This window comes from Nycticebus coucang, chromosome 12 (assembly GCF_027406575.1).
Source record: "Nycticebus coucang isolate mNycCou1 chromosome 12, mNycCou1.pri, whole genome shotgun sequence".
In the NCBI taxonomy this organism is placed as follows: domain Eukaryota; kingdom Metazoa; phylum Chordata; class Mammalia; order Primates; family Lorisidae; genus Nycticebus; species Nycticebus coucang.
The window spans coordinates 13,541,864-13,559,379 of NC_069791.1; the positions used below are offsets into that span (position 1 = coordinate 13,541,864).

A 17,516-nucleotide genomic window follows, 5' to 3' on the forward strand; every position below is an offset into this window, starting at 1 on the left:
GAAGCTTCTGGACCTTTTTGTTAAATAAGAAAACATGTACGCATCCCCATTGCAAAAAGGCATTTTAGAGGATATGCAGTGTTCCCGAGAAGACTGCTGGGATGGTTCATGTTTAGAAGATCTGGCTTCTCGTCTTAACTTGGCCTCTTTCTGTTGTTGAGATCCGGGGGAATTGCTTTTATTTCCGTGTGTATAGAGTGAATAAAAATAATGCCCACTCTCAGATTGTGGTGAGGATGAAAGAAGAGGAAGGATCTACAAAGGCCTACAATGGCGATTGACACTCAGAGGATTCCCAAAAGAATTTTTTTTTTTTTTTTTGTTGAGGCAGAGTATGACTTTGTCACCCTGGGTAGAGTGCCGTGATGTCATAGCTCATAGCAACCTCAAGCTCTTGAGCTCAAGTGATCCTCCTTTTGCAGCCTCCCGAGTAGGTAGGACTACAGGTACCTGCCACAATGCCTAGCTAGTTTTTCTATTTTTAGTAGAGACGGAGTTTTGGTCTTGCTCAGGCTAATCTTGAATTCCTGAGCTCAAGTGATCCACCTGCCTAGGCCTCGCAGAGTGCTAGGATTACAGGTGTGAGCCAACATGCCCCTCCCTAAAGGAAGTTTTAAAAGTGCTTTGTCAAACATGATTGTAAATGGGTTATTGTTCCAAAGTTTGGAATCATCCCTCATTCCCATTCTCAACTTGAAACTTGGAGACATACATTTATAATCTGAATTCCCAGGCAACGTTTTGCCAATTCCTCCTCTCCAAGCCCTCTGTGAAGGGCTGCAGAAGCAGCATCCTGGCTCACCTGTGGGGAACCCCTTGCCTGTTGCAATAAGCCCCTTGTCGGGGTGAATGCCACCTTTCTACATTGCCAGTTCAGAGAGGAGAGTGGGGCTACCTGCCTCCAGTACAGCAGGCAGTAGGGTCCTAGGGCAGAGAATGTGGGAGTGAACTCTGCCTGGCCTGGAGGAGAGGAAGGGGAGACCATTTAATCTGCTCCCTCCTCTGTCCTGGCTGACAGGCCAAGGGGGATGTAGCAGCTATATCCATCCTGGTCCTCACTGGCTTTGGGGGGAACGTCAAGCCTCCCTGTTTCAGTGCAGCAAATGGCGGTGTCAGCCTTGGCCTATACTTGCTAGAGGATGCTGTGTAAGCTACGGGATGGCTCAGAGGACAAATATTTTACATTTTAATAGTTATGTTTTATTTGATATAAATTAGATAGAATTAGCACACAAAAGCCACAATTTCAAGAATGTTATTGCTTAGGATCAGGATAAGAAAAAAGTGAACTGATTTAGATTGTTTAAAGAAAAATCATAAATACATGGAATTTCCACATGCATGAAATGACATGTGATGTGACGGTAAAGGTTGAAGGTGAATGGCTCAGGTTTGGGGTAATCAGGATATTCTGGGTTAGAATTTGGCATATATCTCTCAACTGCAAAAGTCAAAGACTGAAGGAAGGCTCCATGGTGCCTGGGTCCGGGGAGGTGGGGGGAGACTGAGCAAAGGCAGGGACCTTTTCTGGTCAGTCCACCTCAAATGACAGTAGCCTTTCATTGGCCTGTGAAAGCCAGGGAGCCTGAATGATTGTGGGGGGCCCAGCCTGGCTTTGACACTGGAGTGGCTCCATCCCCACTTCTCAGCCTGCACCCTGCTCCCTTTATGCCTGGGGAGGCCCTAGGCATGGAAGATGACTTCCATTTTTCTGAAGTTTCCATGAATAGGAAAGCCACCTGCTACTACTCTAAGGCCCCCCACAGCATCTTGTATACACCTCTATGTTGGTGCCTCCAGCACTTTATTTCACTTACTGACTTCACATAGGTGGGTTCCTGCCCCTTCCTCCCTCCCTCACCAGACTGTAAGTTCCTCTAAGACAGGGACTTCTATTAATCTTCATTTAACCTGGGGTTATCATGGTGCCTGGCAAGTGGTAGGTGCTTAAATAAAGTAGAGTGAATGTTGACAGAGGATTTCAGTTTGGGATCTGCTGTGTGACCTGAGGTAAATTGATTCCCCTTCTCCAGGCTTCAGTTGACTAAGGTGTCTATCAATACCGTCACTCCTGGCTCTCTGAGAGGAGCACAGTGTGGTGGTGAAGGGCAGAGAATCTGGAGGCCCACTCCCTGTGCCCAAATCCTGGCTCTGCCACTTAACAGCTGTGTGGATTTGGGCGTATCATTTGTTCTTTCTGTGCCTCCTTTCCATACAGTTTCCCTTAAGATGGTGATAATAATAGTACCTACTTCAGGGGTTTTTTAGGATAACTGCCTTAAAGTTAGCATATAGATGCTTAATACATGCAAAGTTTGAAGAACGTGTCTGTCACGTAAGTTCCATTTATTGTTCGATCTTTGGATAAAATAGCTCACTGACAATATTGATAGTTACTGCAGATAAGACGGAGGCTCTTTAGGATTCAATGAGACATTTGACAAATTTTCTCATGTCCTTCTAAGCAAGATGGGGAAAATGGAGTCTGGGTAAAAGTACAGCTGGGTAGATTCTGGAGCAGAGGGTGGGTTTCTGGAGGTGTGCCCACGGGCCCTGGCCTCACTCTCCTCCAAGTCCACGCGCTGGATCAGAATGAAAAGAGGAATCCTCCACCATCACACCAACATGCCGACTTGCAGTCGGGACAGACCCTCTCAGGTCAACCTGCTCTTGATTTTCTGTGTTCGTGCATGTGTCTTCCATGGAGACTAGAGATTCTACCAGTGTGGGGGGGAGCCTTGTCCACCTCACAGCTCCTATATCACTTAGCTCAGTGGCTCAGGGCTTAGCCAGTGTAGAATCTCCATCTCACACATACACACACACACACACACAAAGTGATAAAACCATATTTCTCAAATGCCTGGCTGCTCCCAGCTAGGGTGGGCAGGTGGCGGATGACTAATGTTTCAGAGAAGAGAACTGAAACACAGGTGTCTACAGAGGTCAAAAGATGACAGGGAATCAACAAGACGAGACTAAATGGGGATTCATTCATTCAACAAATATTTACACAGGCTATGGAGGTGAGCAAAGGAGGCAAAATCCCTGTTCTCACAGAGCTCACACGCAGTGCAGGAAGACTGACAAAAGGAGCAAGCCAAGTGCACAGCGTGTTAGGAAGTGCTAAGTAGAAAGGAATGAAGCAAAGTCAGGATTAGAAGTGGCAGAGGAGGGATGGCCTCAGTGTTGCAGTTTCGATTTAGCGCAGCCAGGGAAGGTGAGTTTTGAATAGAGGACCGAAGGAGATGAGGGAGCAGCCATGTGGGTATCTGGGCAGGAACATTCCAGAAACAGGACACAGCAAATGCAAATCCCTCAGTGGGGAGCATTCCTGGGATGTTTGAGAATAAACTCGTGGATAAACTAGGTTGACTTCTTTTGAGCCCTGTATTTCCCTCTCCTTATCATAATTATAATAAAAGACTTGGCTCAGCGCCCATAGCACAGTGGTTACGGCGCCAGCCACATACATTGAGGCTGGCAGGTTTGAACCCGGCCTGGGCCAGCTAAACAACAATGACAACTGCAACAACAAAATAGCCGGGCATTTGTGGTGGCTGTAGTCCCAGCTACTCTGGAGGCTGAGGCAAGAGAATCACTTAAAACCAAGAGTTTGAGGTTGCTGTGAGCTATGATGCCATGGCACTCTACCCAGGGACACATAATGAGACTAAACAAAAAGACTTGCCAAATTACCTTTTTCATGTCTGCTTCCCCCCAGAGTCTAAGATCTCATAGTGCAGTGACTGGAGAACTACGGCCTCAAGGCCACACATGGCCCTCCAGATCCCCCAGTGTGGCCTCTTGCCCAAATCCAAACTTTACAGAGCAAATTCCTTTATTATAAAGAGACTCAGTCAAAAGGCCACGCTCAAGGATCTAGGGCCGCAGGTTCCCCACTCCTGTGAGGCTCCACATCATAGTAGGTGCCCACCCGTATTTTGTTGAATAAATGTATAAATGTGAGTAAATGACATCTGAGTAAAAAAACATCAACTGCGCAAGCAATAACAGGCTTGAGAGCAGTTAGAGAGAAACAGGCTGGGAGTTGTCACTGTGGCCTTGGAAGAGCCATGAGAAATGGCGCTGGCTGAAGCTTTCTTGGAGACAGGGTCCAGGGTAGGGCTGCATCATGAGGAGTGGTTCAGGAGGGCTAACCTGGAGCAAGGGAAACTGAGGAAAGGCAGAGCCCATGAGAGCCTTTGCTTTGCTGGATTTAATGTTGTACTTTTTTTTTTTTTTTTGAGGCAGAGTCTCGCTGTGTCCAGTGCGTGAAGTCATAGCTCACAGCACACTCAAACTCTTGGGCTCAAACCCTCCCAAATAGCTGGGACTACAGGTGCCTGCCACAATGCCAGGATGTTTTTTTCTTTCTTTCTTTCTTTTTTTTTTAACTAGAAATGGGGCTCTCACTCTTGCTTAGGCTGGTTTTGAACTAGTGAGCTGAGACGATCCACTCGCCTGGGCTTTCCAGAGTGCTAAGATTACAGGCATGAGCCACTATGCCTAGCCTCATATTTTTTACTATATATATATATTTTTTTTTTGAGACAGAACTTCAAGCTGTTGCCCTGCGTAGTGTGCTGTGGCATCACAGCTCACAGCAACGTCCAACTTCTGGGGTCAAGCGATTCTCCTGGCTCCGCCTCCCAAGTAGCTGGGACTACAAGCGCCTGCCACAACGCCCGGCTATTTTTCGGTTGCAGCCGTCATTGTTGTTACATGGGCCCGGGCTGGATTCGAACCTGCTAACTCAGGTGTATGTGGCTGGCGCCTTAGCTGCTTGAGCCATAGGTGCTGAGCCATTTTTTACTATTTTTAAAAGGGGAAACATCTATTACAGCAGCATTCACAAGTTTGGGCATTTAAGAGATCTCTGGGTATAACTGCCATGAATAAAAATTCATCTCTTTAAACAATCCTTTTTTTTGAGACAAGGTGTCACTCTAAAACCCTGGGTTGAGTGCTGTGGCATCAAGCTCACAGCAACTTCAAACTCTTTGGCTCAAGAGATCCTCTTGGTTCAGCCTTCTGAGTAGCTAAGGCTATGGGCACCCTCCATCATACCTGGCTTATTATTTTCTATTTTTAGTAGAGATGGGGTCTCGCTTTTGCTCCGGCTGGTTTTGAACTCCTGAGCTCAAGAGATTCACCTGTCTCAGCCTCCCAGAGTGCTAGGATTACCAGCATGAGCCATCAGACCTGGCCACACATACTTATTGATACCTAGTGTACACTGGATGGAGGAGACAGACCACATGGGGTTATAATCGAGTGTTTGGTGGTGCTGTCTTAGAAAGCTCGAAGGGTGGGCGTGTGTGGGAGGGAGGAGGTCACTTTGGGCTGCTCCATGGGGCAGTGGTCTGAGCTGGGTGGGGGTGGTGGCCAGGCCTGAATAGCTGTGTGGGTGGCCTTGGACAAGTCCCTTGGATCATGGAGTGACAGAATAAGCATATTTGGAGGTCTTCTGGTGCAATCTTTTGGGTTACCCAAGAGTACACAGTCTCCATGCCCCACCTCACACCCTTTGGGGCCTCAGAGACCTCAAATGTACAACCAAGACATTGGACCAGGTGACCCTGAAGTTTGCTTGGGACTCTCATATTCTATAATATTACAAATATGGGGAAATCCTATGGAGGTGGATTTGGCCCCATCCCAGTGTGTCCTCCACCCTTAATACTGAGAGGGAGGGTTGGTAGAGTTCCGTCCATGGAGACCCTTCTGAAGCACATTCGTGGGTCCAGAAGGAAAACCTCCCACACGAAACCTTGCCTCTGCAAAGTGGTCCCCAGGGGTGAGAGTTGAGAGGTGTCTGTAGTGGGATTTGCCTCGTTTCCCAGTTCCTCATTCTAGACTCTGGGGCTGCTCCACGCTGCCCCGCATCTCCTTGGAACACCTAACTCCCCTCCTCAACCTTTTCTCTCCTCTCTTCCTCACCTGGTCCCTCACTCCTTGAACTCTTTTGTTCTCCCCGCTGAAGGCTCTGCCTCTTCTTCCTCTTGAGGTCACCTGTCGTTCAGTTTCATTCATGGGTGCTGCCCGATGAGGCCAGGGGAAGGAGGAAGGGCATGTAGTCCTCTGGAGGTCACACTGGCTGTTGGCTGGCCTTAGGGTGGAGTGTCTGCAGGATGCTAACACTGACTTCCTCATAGCACGTCTCTGGAGTTTCTTTATGTCGAGCCCCTGTTCGGCCTTGTTTTGAGTTGCATTGTCAAAGGCCCCAGTGTCCTTACATCTTAATGCACTAAGTTCTAGAAAAGGGGTGGGGGGCAGGGAGGAATAGTGCCTCTGTAAAGAAGAAATTTTAGATATTCCTAAAAATTAGGGCTGTCCAACTCTGTTGGCTGGCATGGAGGAGGCTAAGTGGAGGCTGTGGGATGTCTTTCTACCAGGAATCCTGCCTGGGGTGGGAGGTTGTACAAAAACACTGGTCGGATCCTGGGGTGCTCCTCCACTTGCTAGGCTTTTGGGTCAGGGGCAGAGCCTGTCCCGTGGAGAATCCCAGAATGGGAGAATCTCCCACTTCTGTTCTGAGACCCCCCAGGAGTGTTTTTCTTACAACATATTTTATTTCTGTATTTAATCAGGGTCCTGATTTGTAACCTGACAGATGCAGAGCTTGATGGCAGGTGAGTGGGCCTGGCCTGTGAACAGTGGAAGAAGCAGGGCGCAGGCTGGGCTGGAAGCTCTCTGCTCCACGCGTCCTGGAGGGAGATCGCTGGTTTCAGTGGGGTGGTGCCTCGTGGCTGATTGCTGGGTTGGGCAAGAGGAGGGACTTGATACCCTGTTTTTCTGTTTCATTTCCAAATCCTGGAGTGTCTTTTAGGCAACGATGGCAGTAACACTCCCATTTTCCTCCAGGCTTTGGAGTGCTGCAATACGCCTTCCTATCTAACTCTGAGATAGGTTCTCCCCCAAGAAGCTTCATTCGCCTCTGCCTGGCATCCCAGGGTCCTCTGATGCCTCATGTGAATCTGCTCCAGCTTCCTTTTCTCTCGAATGTCCTTCCCTATCACCTTCTCCAGGAAGCCTTCCTTGAAAGGCCCTCACTGACTTGGCTCAGGCCATTGCTCCCTGTCCCCAGCACTGCTTCCTCCGTCTGCTTCCTTGTCTTCAGAACATGTCCCTCTCTCCACCAGCCCGGTTGCTCCCAGGGCAGGGTCTGGGTCTCCTTCCTTGGGCTCTGCACGTGCCAGATGCCTGTTCCCCAAGTGTGTCAGAGTAAGTCAGCTGGAGCCAAGTGACAAACACAGTCAGGTCAAGAGCATCTTGCTCTCCAAGACCCAGCCCAGGTATGGGAGGGGATAAAATCTCGTGCCGGGGCCCCAGGGCAGGAACTCACACACCTGGATACTTCGTCTGTCTGCCTGTGTGGCTGGCTGCCTCTGCCATGTCTCTCTCCCCATGCCGGGCCCACAGGGGCTTCAGTGCTCGCTCAGCCTGTTCTGCTCGCTCAGGGGGCCGCAGCAGGGGCAGCTTCAGCAGCAGGAGCCTCAGTTCCCTTGGGGGGTGCCCAAGAGGCTCTCGTGGGAGGGCCTGGGGGTCAGGGGAAAGGATAGGGGTGCGGTTTGGGGAGGGGAGTGGCAGGCCTGGATTTTCCCTGTGCCCTCCGGGGGGCATCCAAGAAGTGACCATCAACCCGAATCTGCTGACCCCACTGAAGATTGAGATTGACCCCCAGTTCCAGGTGGTGCGGACGCAGGAGACCCAAGAGATCAGAGTTCTCAACAACCAGTTTGCCTCCTTCATTGACAAGGTGAGGGTCAACTCAGCCTGGCCCCTGTCTCCGTGGCTTCCTCAGAGGAGATGCTCTTGATGGGCTTGGGAATGGGGAAGTCTGGCCTTCTTTTCTAGTCACTTCTGCAGCAAAGAAATCCCTCCTGTGGTCCAACTGGAGCCTCCCTGGCTATGCTGAGGTCCTGTTGTTCCATGGTTGGGCTCAGGGGCAGAGAACAGCTGGCTAGCAGTGGGTGGACCCTTCCCTGTTAGTCTGTGCAGTCATTTTGATGACCCTTGCCTCATGGAAAGGCATGAGGTTCCCCCTGCCCAGGTCAGGTCAGGAGGTGGGGGTCAGCTGGGGTTCACTCAAGAGTCGCTGAGGTTTTGCTTTCCAGGGGCTGTGACTAGGAAGTTCCAGAGGAGCCTTGGGGACCCTCTGTTTATGCCACAGGTCCGGTTCCTGGAGCAGCAGAACAAGATCCTGGAGACAAAATGGCACCTGCTACAGCAGCAGGGAGTGAGTGGCAGCCCCCAGGACCTGCAGCCTGCCTTTGAGGCCTACATGGCCCAGCTCAGGAAGCAGCTGGAGCAGCTCCAGGGGGAACGAAGGGCCTTGGATGCTGAACTGAAGACTTTCCAGGACCAGGAGGATGAGTATAAGGCCAAGTAGGCAAACCCAGGGAATGGGCTGAGTCTGGGAGGCCACAGACCATGTCTACCAGCCAGGGGTCCACACTCTGAGCACCCACATTAGCCTCCACCCTGCCCTCTGCATCCCCATTCCCCTGCCCACCTGCTACAGGTAAAGCAGGTGCTTCCTTCCTCCTCCCCCAGGCTGGAGGACCCTGGAGAAAGGGCAGAGAGACCTGTCTTGTGGGTGGTGGCTCATTTCCTACAGGCCCCAGCCACAAGGGTACAGGTCTCTGGCCAGGGCCAGGAAGGGCTTATTGAAACAATGTCTCAGTGGTTTTTTTTTCTGGAGAAGTTCCTGTTCAGCAGGCTGTGGGCTAAAGTGACTCAGATGTTCTATGGTCTCAGGGGTAGAAGGGACCATCTGCAGGCCCAAGGCATGATTCACAGCTGGTTGCGGTTCTGGGTTCCTCACCTAGGTTACTTCGGTGTCTTGGGTTGGGGAAACTGAGCTAGGAGTAGCTGTGTAGCTATGGCAGGGCATGTCACCTCTCTCAGGCTTACTTTCCACATGTCATCTATCCTCTGACCTTCTAGGGATATGGGAGGATCAGATGTGAGGCAGATGAAGGAAGGCCCTGGAAGGAGCCCAGGACTGGGGCCAGGAGACCTGGGCTTTAGGTCTGCTGTGGCAGGCTAACTGTCTGTGGGAGCTTGGCTAAGTCTTGTAATCTCCCTGATAAAATCCACACTGCCCACCCCATTGGTGGTTGTGAGTAAAGGCTGAGAAAAGGTATTTGAGTGTGCCTCGTATGCCATGGAGTCTTGTGGCTATTGTCATCACAGGGATATGGGCAGAAAGAGTGGCACAGGGACACAGCTAGGATGTGGCAAAAACTTCTTGGCAGGAAAGGAGAGAAGGGGACTGGTCCTTTGTCCCGTGTGGGAGCATCTAAAGGCTAGGAGGGTCCTTTCCAGTGGCTGTGCGTGGAGGCCGGGCCCAGGCTCTGACCCCGGCACCTCAGACTGCATCCTTGTCTACTAATTTGGCAGGTATGAGGAGGAGGCCCGCAAGCACGCCATGGTGGACAATGACTTTGTGGTCCTCAAGAAGGTAAGGATGGGGGTCATGTGCCCCCCTGAGTGTCGAGTGCCCCCTGTGCATGGAGCCTCTTCCTGGGCCAGGAGGGTGGGGGGCATGATTGAGAGCATACTACCACTCTAGGCAGTGGTCCCCAGGGAAATGGGACATCTACCCAGACACAGTGCCCCATGATGAGACCTGCCTGCTTGATGTGCTCTTGTGTCACTGTAGGACAGGGTGGGGAGGGAGCGGAAGAAGTAGAACTGGTTGGGTTTAATCTCGAAGGCGGTGTGGGTCAGTGTCAGGGGAAGGAGAGAGCAGGCCAGGGTGGGGCTGGAGGAGAGGGAAGGGGGTCTCCGGAGACAGTGATGGGTAGTGTGTGAACAGGACTCCGGAGCCAAGTAGGGCCCACAGAAAGGAAGTTGGAGACACATGGTTTCTGTCTCCCTGTCCCTAGGATGTGGATGGGGTTTTCCTGAGCAAGATGGAGTTGGAAGGCAAGCTGGCGGCTCTCGGGGAGTACACCTGCTTCTTGAAGCATCTGTATGAAGAAGTGAGGATCTGCCCAGGCCAGGCGGGAGCAAAGGGGTGGGGGCAGGGTGGTCATGATCCCTGTGGCCAGGCGGGACATGTGCAGGATGGCTTCCGCCTGTTAGGCTGACTCAGACTCAGGTTATTCAGTCATTCAACAATCAGTTACTCTGATGAACTTACTGTGCTAGCGACGGGTACATCTGTGCAGAACCAGACAGAAAGCACACAGCTTGCTTCTCATTGGGGGACAGGCAAGAAATGGCCTCAGCAAACAAGGAAATTATGGAGTGTGCTAGAAGGTGAGAACTGCTATGGACGAAAGGAAAAAGAGAACAGGGAGAGGAGGTGTGGAAATGGGCAGGTGGCAATTTCCAACAGAGTGGTCAGGGCAGGCCTTATTAGGAGATTAGATTTGAGAAAAGAATTGAAGGAAGTGAGGAGACTCAGCAGGCAGATGCGTTTCTGGGATCCCGGGCAGTGGCTGCACCCACAGCCAGGGGTGCACAGTCTTAGAGGAGACCCAGGGGCCAGCGCGGATGCAGCCACAGAGTGAGAGGGAGAGCAGTGGGATGGGAGCCCTGAGGAGTGATGCGGCCCAAGGATTTGGGGCCTCGCAGGCTGTTTCCTTTGATGTCTAAGCTGTAAAGTCATTAGAGACTACTCCGATGGCGCTCATTTTCAGACGAGGAGATTAAGTCCACAGAGGCTCAATGCCACCTGGCATGAATGAGGGCGGCCATCTGATGAAATGGGGGCAGAAATGTAGAATTCCTGCCAGCCTGGAATTCTACAAGTGGGAGGGAGCCGGGGGGCCGGTGAATACTGAGTTGGTCTTCCCTGCAGGAGCTGGGCCAGCTCCAGACCCAGGTCAGCGACACGTCTGTGGTGCTATCCATGGATAACAACCGCTGCCTGGACTTCAGTGACATCATCGCTGAGGTCCGAGCCCGGTACGAGCAGATTGCCCAGACCAGCAAGGCTGAGGCGGAGGCGCTGTATCAGACCAAGGTGCTGGGGCTGGTGGGCGGCACCATGCTGGGAGGGGCTGGGTCCCCATGCCCACGTCCCACAGAGATCCCATTGGGACAGTTTTAATAACCTCCCTGAAGGTCTGAGCAGGGTAGGAAGGACCACTTTCCCTCTCCAGGAGGGAAGCAATAGAGGGAAACTGAGAGGCAAGCTTGAACTTCTGCAATCATATCCCACCATGTCCTGGTTGCAAGCATTCAAACCACATTCCAAATGAGGACGCAAGGAGGCATCTCCACACTCCGGGGAGGTGGTGTTTCCCAGGGTCTTGGGGCCAAAGGTGGCAGTCCTCTTGACTAATGGTGTCACCTCTGTTCTCCCCTCAGTACCAGGAGCTTCAGGTGTCTGCACAGCTTCATGGGGACAACATGAAGGAAACCAAAATCCAGATCTCCCAGATGCACCAGGAGATTCAGAGACTGCAGAGTCAGATTGGGAGCCTCAAGAAGGAGGTAGGTTCCCAGGTCCTCCCAAGCCCTCCTCCTGTTGCTTTGTACCTTCAACTCTCCCTGGTTCCCAGCTTCTCTCTCCGGTCAGGGCTCCAGTGACCTTGATAACTGGCTGGAGCTTTGGATAATTTGGGGTGGAATGTCCAGCCCCATCTGAGATGAATTCAGCCTTCCTCCTGTGAATTCCAGCCTGCCTGGGGCTTTCCTGGGACAGTCTTTAAACTTAGTTCAGCTGATTCTGAAGCACTTGGTCTCCAGAGCCCAGGGACACCACTTAGGAGCATCTGCTGGGGACCCAGGCCTGAGAATCCTAGCTCCTCACACACGGAATGTGCTCTTCCTGTGGGAACCCTCCTCCTTCTCCTGCACAGACATGATGAACTGGGCTCTCCTATGCAGGCCCCAGGGGCTGCATGCCACCTGCTGAGGTTTGGGGTTAAGGTCCCAGCCCTATCACACAGCACCTTTCTGAGCCTCAGTTCTTCATCTTTGGAGCAGAGATAATGTTCTCATCCACGGGTGCTTATGTGGGAATTGAGTAATGAGCGCCTTTGGGGACTTCCTCCTTTCTGGATCAACTGTAGGGCTGATTAGACAGGGGATGCCACCCTTCCCCAAGGAGTTTCCTACTGGACTGGAGACCTAAGTAAGGAGGTGATATTTTCAAACCAAAAGCTGAGACATGTGGTTTGATACATTCCGACAATAGATAAAATATTTGAAGTGAGACTGTTCTTAAGAAAAAGGGCAGGAGGAGCTTTAAGGATCCTGCGAGACACTCCGCAAAGTGTAGAGGGTTGTGGGGGGAGGAAATAGGGAATGATTTCCCAGGAGGTGGCAAAGGAGGAGAGTTAGTGTCCCTAGAGCTGCCGTAACAAATTGCTGCAAAGTGGGAGGCTTGAAACAGCGGAAATTTATTCTCTTCTGGTCCTGGAGACTTGAAGTCTGAAATCAAGGTGCGGGCAGAGTCATGCTCCTCTGAAGGTGCTGGGGGGAATCCTGGCTTCTGGTGGCCCAGGAGGTCCTTGGCCTTCCTTGTCTCATTGCTGCATCTCTCTGATCTCTGTCTCCATCTCACACGGTTTCTTGTCTCTGCGTCCTCTGCTGATAGGGACACCAGTTACTGGATTTAGGGCTCACCCTACAGGATGATAGTATCATGAGATCTTTAACTAATTACATCTGTAGAGAGCCGACTTCCAGATAAGGTCACATTCTGAGGTTCTGGGTGGACATGAAGGTTGTAGTGACATCATTTAACCCACTATAGGAGGCGAGGAAGCAGTATCTTCTCTTAGAATGAGAGGACACAGGGAGGGGGCTTGAGGCCATGGATAATTTTGGGCTTATGAGATTGAGCCACCCAGCCATCAGGGGTGCTTTGGGAGGCTGTCTTGGGCTTACAGCCACTTTCCCCCCATTTCCGCCCCCCTCCCAGAATGCCAACCTGCAGGCCGCCATCACTGATGCTGAGCAACGCGGGGAGCTGGCCCTTCAGGATGCTAAGGCCAAGCTGGATGGGCTGGACGCTGCTCTGAGAATGGCCAAGCAGGACTTGGCACGGCTGCTGCGGGACTACCAGGAGCTGATGAGCATGAAGCTTTCCCTGGACGTGGAGATCGCCACTTACCGCAGGCTGCTGGAGGGCGAGGAGTGCAGGTGGGGGCGGGTCAGAGGGAGCTGGGAATAGGGACTGGGCATGGGGGGTGGGGGGATAAAATGCCAATACAGCCGTCTCCCTGTCAGCAGTTCTGAGAGATTTCCTGACGATATGAGGTGCTAAGAGCAGGGATTTTAAGTTGTGGGACGGACTGTGGATTTTATTGGTAAGGGTAGGTGACCTGCTCTGTGAGGCTTCAAAGCACACAGGATGTATTCTTGGCAGCCTTTCTTAGCCTATCCTACTCTTGTTCTTTCTCCCCTAGGATGTCTGGGGAGTGCACCAGCCAGGTCACTATCTGTGAGTATCAGGGGACTCTGGAGGGGGAGCCCCATCGGGTGCTGCGGACCCTGCTGTGACCCTGGCCTGTGTCTTGGCAGCTGTGGCGGGAGGCAGCACCGTCGTGTCTGGAGGAGTTGGTGGAAGCCTGGGGGTCCCTAATGGACTCCCAGGTGAGAAAGGCAGCTTTGGGTCCTGCTGCTCCAGCATGGTGACCGGCGGCTCTAATGTCAACCTGGGCTCCAAGCAGGGCCCTGCTTGGGGATCCTGCTCTGTGTCTGGCTCCAGCGCTAGCTTCAGCTCCAGCTGCCACACCATCCTGAAGAAAACAGTGGAGTCAAGTCTAAAGACATCTGTCATGTACTGAGTGACCTAGCAGCCATCTCCTTCCTGATTCCATTCAGCATCCAGCTCTGCATGGCCAACTCTGCATCCACTGCCCACAGTCCAGGGAAGCCCACTCAAGGATTCCACAAATATCAATAAAGCCCCACTCAGGGATTCTGCAAATGTCAATGAAGGCCTCTGCCTGCTCAGTGTACTCAGGGCCCGCTCTGCCCAATCCAGACCTGCTTTGCGTACTCAGGGCCTGCTCTACCCACTCAGGGCCCGCTCTGCATACTCAGGGCCCGCTCTGCCCACTCAGGGCCCGCTCTACCCACTCAGAGCCTGCTCTGCTCACTCCGGACCTGCTCTGCGTTCTCAGGGCCTGCTCTGCTCACTCCGGACCTTCTCTGCGTTCTCAGGGCCTGCTCTGCTCACTCCGGACCTGCTCTGCGTTCTCAGGGCCTGCTCTACCCACTCAGGGCCCGCTATGCATACTCAGGGCCCGCTCTGCCCACTCAGGGCCCGCTCTGCATACTCAGGGCCCGCTCTGCCCACTCTAGACCTGCTCTGCGTACTCAGGGCCTGCTCTGCCCACTCTAGACCTGCTCTGTGTACTCAGGGCCTGCTCTGCCCACTCAGGGCCTGCTCTGCGTACTCAGGGCCTGCTCTACCCACTCAGGGCCCGCTATGCATACTCAGGGCCCGCTCTGCCCACTCAGGGCCCGCTCTGTGTACTCAGGGCCTGCTCTGCGTACTCAGAGCCTGCTCTACCCACTCAGGGCCCGCTATGCATACTCAGGGCCCGCTCTGCCCACTCAGGGCCCGCTCTACCCACTCAGGGCCCGCTCTGCTCACTCCGGACCTGCTCTGTGTACTCAGGGCCCGCTCTGCCCACTCCAGACCTGCTCTGCGTACTCAGGGCCTGCTCTACCCACTCAGGGCCCGCTATGCATACTCAGGGCCCGCTCTGCCCACTCAGGGCCTGCTCTGCGTACTCAGGGCCTGCTCTACCCACTCAGGGCCCGCTATGCATACTCAGGGCCTGCTCTGCCCACTCAGGGCCTGCTCTGCGTACTCAGGGCCTGCTCTACCCACTCAGGGCCCGCTATGCATACTCAGGGCCCGCTCTGCCCACTCAGGGCCCGCTCTGTGTACTCAGGGCCTGCTCTGCGTACTCAGAGCCTGCTCTACCCACTCAGGGCCCGCTATGCATACTCAGGGCCCGCTCTGCCCACTCAGGGCCCGCTCTACCCACTCAGGGCCCGCTCTGCTCACTCCGGACCTGCTCTGTGTACTCAGGGCCCGCTCTGCCCACTCCAGACCTGCTCTGCGTACTCAGGGCCTGCTCTACCCACTCAGGGCCCGCTATGCATACTCAGGGCCCGCTCTGCCCACTCAGGGCCCGCTCTGCGTACTCAGGGCCTGCTCTGCGTACTCAGGGCCTGCTCTGCCCACTCAGGGCCTGCTGACTCCGGACCTGCTCTGCATACTCAGGGCCTGCTCTGCGTACTCAGGGCCTGCTCTGCCCACTCAGGGCCTGCTCTGCCCACTCCGGACCTGCTCTGCGTACTCAGGGCCTGCTCTGCCCACTCCGGACCTGCTCTGCATACTCAGGGCCTGCTCTGCGTATTCAGGGCCTGCTCTGCCCACTCAGGGCCTGCTCTGCCCACTCCGGACCTGCTCTGCGTACTCAGGGCCTGCTCTGCCCACTCCGGACCTGCTCTGCATACTCAGGGCCTGCTCTGCCCACTCAGGGCCTGCTCTGCGTACTCAGGGCCTGCTCTGCCTACTCCGGACCTGCTCTGCGTACTCAGGGTCTGCTCTGCCTACTCAGGGCCTGCTCTGCGCACTTATCTCATTTGTTCACTGACGCCCACCCTAAGTCCAGGTGCCACTGCCTAGCCCTCTAGCCAGCCTCATTTACTCTCTCTCCAGAAACTTCTAGTCGGATTTGGCAGACTATATCCTCCTTCCCAACACTGTCATGTAGGGGTCAGGGAGGAGGCCTGGGCCCTATGACCAGAGCCTGGAGGCTGGAACTGAGAACCCTTCCCATCTTCCTGCCCCTCTCTGGGCCTATTTCTTCAGCTGTCCTGTGAAGCGAAGCAGCACCCAGCTGGCACCCTGGGGCGGGTCTTTCCTCTTCTCTCCAGCCCCTATTCCCTCCCTCTTCCCATACATTTTATTCCGTGTGAACCATACTTGAGGCACTGTTGAGACTGGGGCTGCTCTGGTGAGTCTGGGTACAGCATCTCTCCCACCCTACTTCTGGTGTCTCCAGCGTACTCCCCACCTGTGAGGGCTGGATTTTCCTTCTTAGAGCCCATGGTGAGGCTGAAGGGTAGAGATGAAGATTGCCTACAGCAGCATGCAGCCTCTCTGCCACTGCTTCTAGCAATTCAGCTCTGCCCCTGGCTTGCACACTTCACCCAGAAAAGCAAAAGCTGTGCCGCTCCTCAGAAGGCAATATGTGGAGTACCTGTGGTTGTCCAAGCGTGTCCTGTGGGCGTCTCACTCCACATCCCAGTCATCTCATTGAGGGGTTCTTTTGAACCCTCCAGTGTGTTCCTTGGGATGCCCTCTATCTCCCACAACTACGCTGATGTCTTGGCCGCTCTTATAGCTTGTTTCCTTGTCAGTTGCCTGTTATAAGAGGTTCTAGTCCCAACCTGGGCAGCTGCCTTCATCCCAACTCTGCACCACATTTTTCTCTCCCTGGAAACCTTCCCTCTTCCTCATGTTGAAACCTCTTGGACCTTCCCCATCCTTGGTGTAGTCTGGCTCTCCCTCTTGCTTCCCAGGCTCTGTTTCTGGCTGCTTTGCTTTCCATTAGCCTGAGACCTCTGGGCAGATCTTTCTCCTGCACCCAGGAGGGGAATGCACAGCTCAGCTTGTGCCTGGGGCTCTGATGGGGGCTTGGGGCTGAAATTCTCTCCTACCCCTCAGCACTCATCCCATCCTCAGGACAGTCTGAACACAAGGCTGGAAACTTCTTCCTCCCTTTCAGGAAGCCAGGAGTGTGGGAGTCAAGGCAGGTGCCAGGAAGTGTTGGGCAGGTCATCATTCCCACTCACCCCACCAGACGTGTGGGCTCTTGTGGTTGTTCCCTCCCCTCTCCCTTTCCAGACCCAGGTGGGGACGTGGCTCAGCTATGAGCTCTGTGGCTGGCGTGGCAGGTTACGCTATTCCTTTCCCTGCTTAGGGTCAGGGCAGCCCTTTTCTTAGATCCAGGGTCTCCCCATCAAAATTATGCAAGAAGAAGGCTCTTCAGCCTTGTGTGAAGGAAATACTAGCGGCTTGAGAGGCTTGAGTCCCACCTCTGTCATTTTCCAGTGGTGTAACTTTGACCAAGTGACTGAATCTCTCTGGGCTTTGGTTTCCTTCTCTGTAAAAAGAGGTTAATAAAAATACTTACCTCATAGGACTGTGTGATGATCGTGTCATTCAGGATCCAGAAGGAAACTAAATTCACCCAAGGTAGCCAATTACATGGACTTTATTTTTATTTCGTTTTATTTTTTTGAGACATAGTCTCACTATGTTACCCTTGGTAGAGTGCTGTAGTGTCACAGCTCACAGCAGCCTCATTCTCTGGGGCTTAAGCAATTCTTTTGCCTCAGCCTCTTGAGTAGCTGGGACTACAGGCACCCGCCACAAGGCCTGGCTATTTTTTTTTTTTTTTGTAGTTGTCATTGTTGTTTAGCAGGCCCAGGCTGGATTTGAACCTGCCAGCCCCAGTGTATGTGACTGGTGCCCTAACCACTGGGTGCCAAGCCTACATGAACTTTAAAAGATAGCA

At 53.2% G+C, this 17,516-nt stretch overlaps 1 protein-coding gene across 1 annotated transcript; it reads left to right on the plus strand.

Annotated features, from left to right (window-relative positions):
* The first annotated feature begins 7,333 nt into the window (after positions 1–7,333).
* KRT78 (keratin 78) lies at positions 7,334–13,906 on the plus strand. The gene is made up of 9 exons (XM_053557909.1): positions 7,334–7,762; positions 8,177–8,391; positions 9,409–9,469; positions 9,897–9,992; positions 10,817–10,981; positions 11,329–11,454; positions 12,890–13,110; positions 13,377–13,411; positions 13,492–13,906. The coding sequence occupies exons 1-9, from the start codon at positions 7,397–7,399 to the stop codon at positions 13,755–13,757; spliced, it is 1,551 nt and encodes a 516-aa protein (XP_053413884.1). The 5' UTR covers positions 7,334–7,396; the 3' UTR covers positions 13,758–13,906.
* The last annotated feature ends 3,610 nt before the right edge of the window (positions 13,907–17,516 follow it).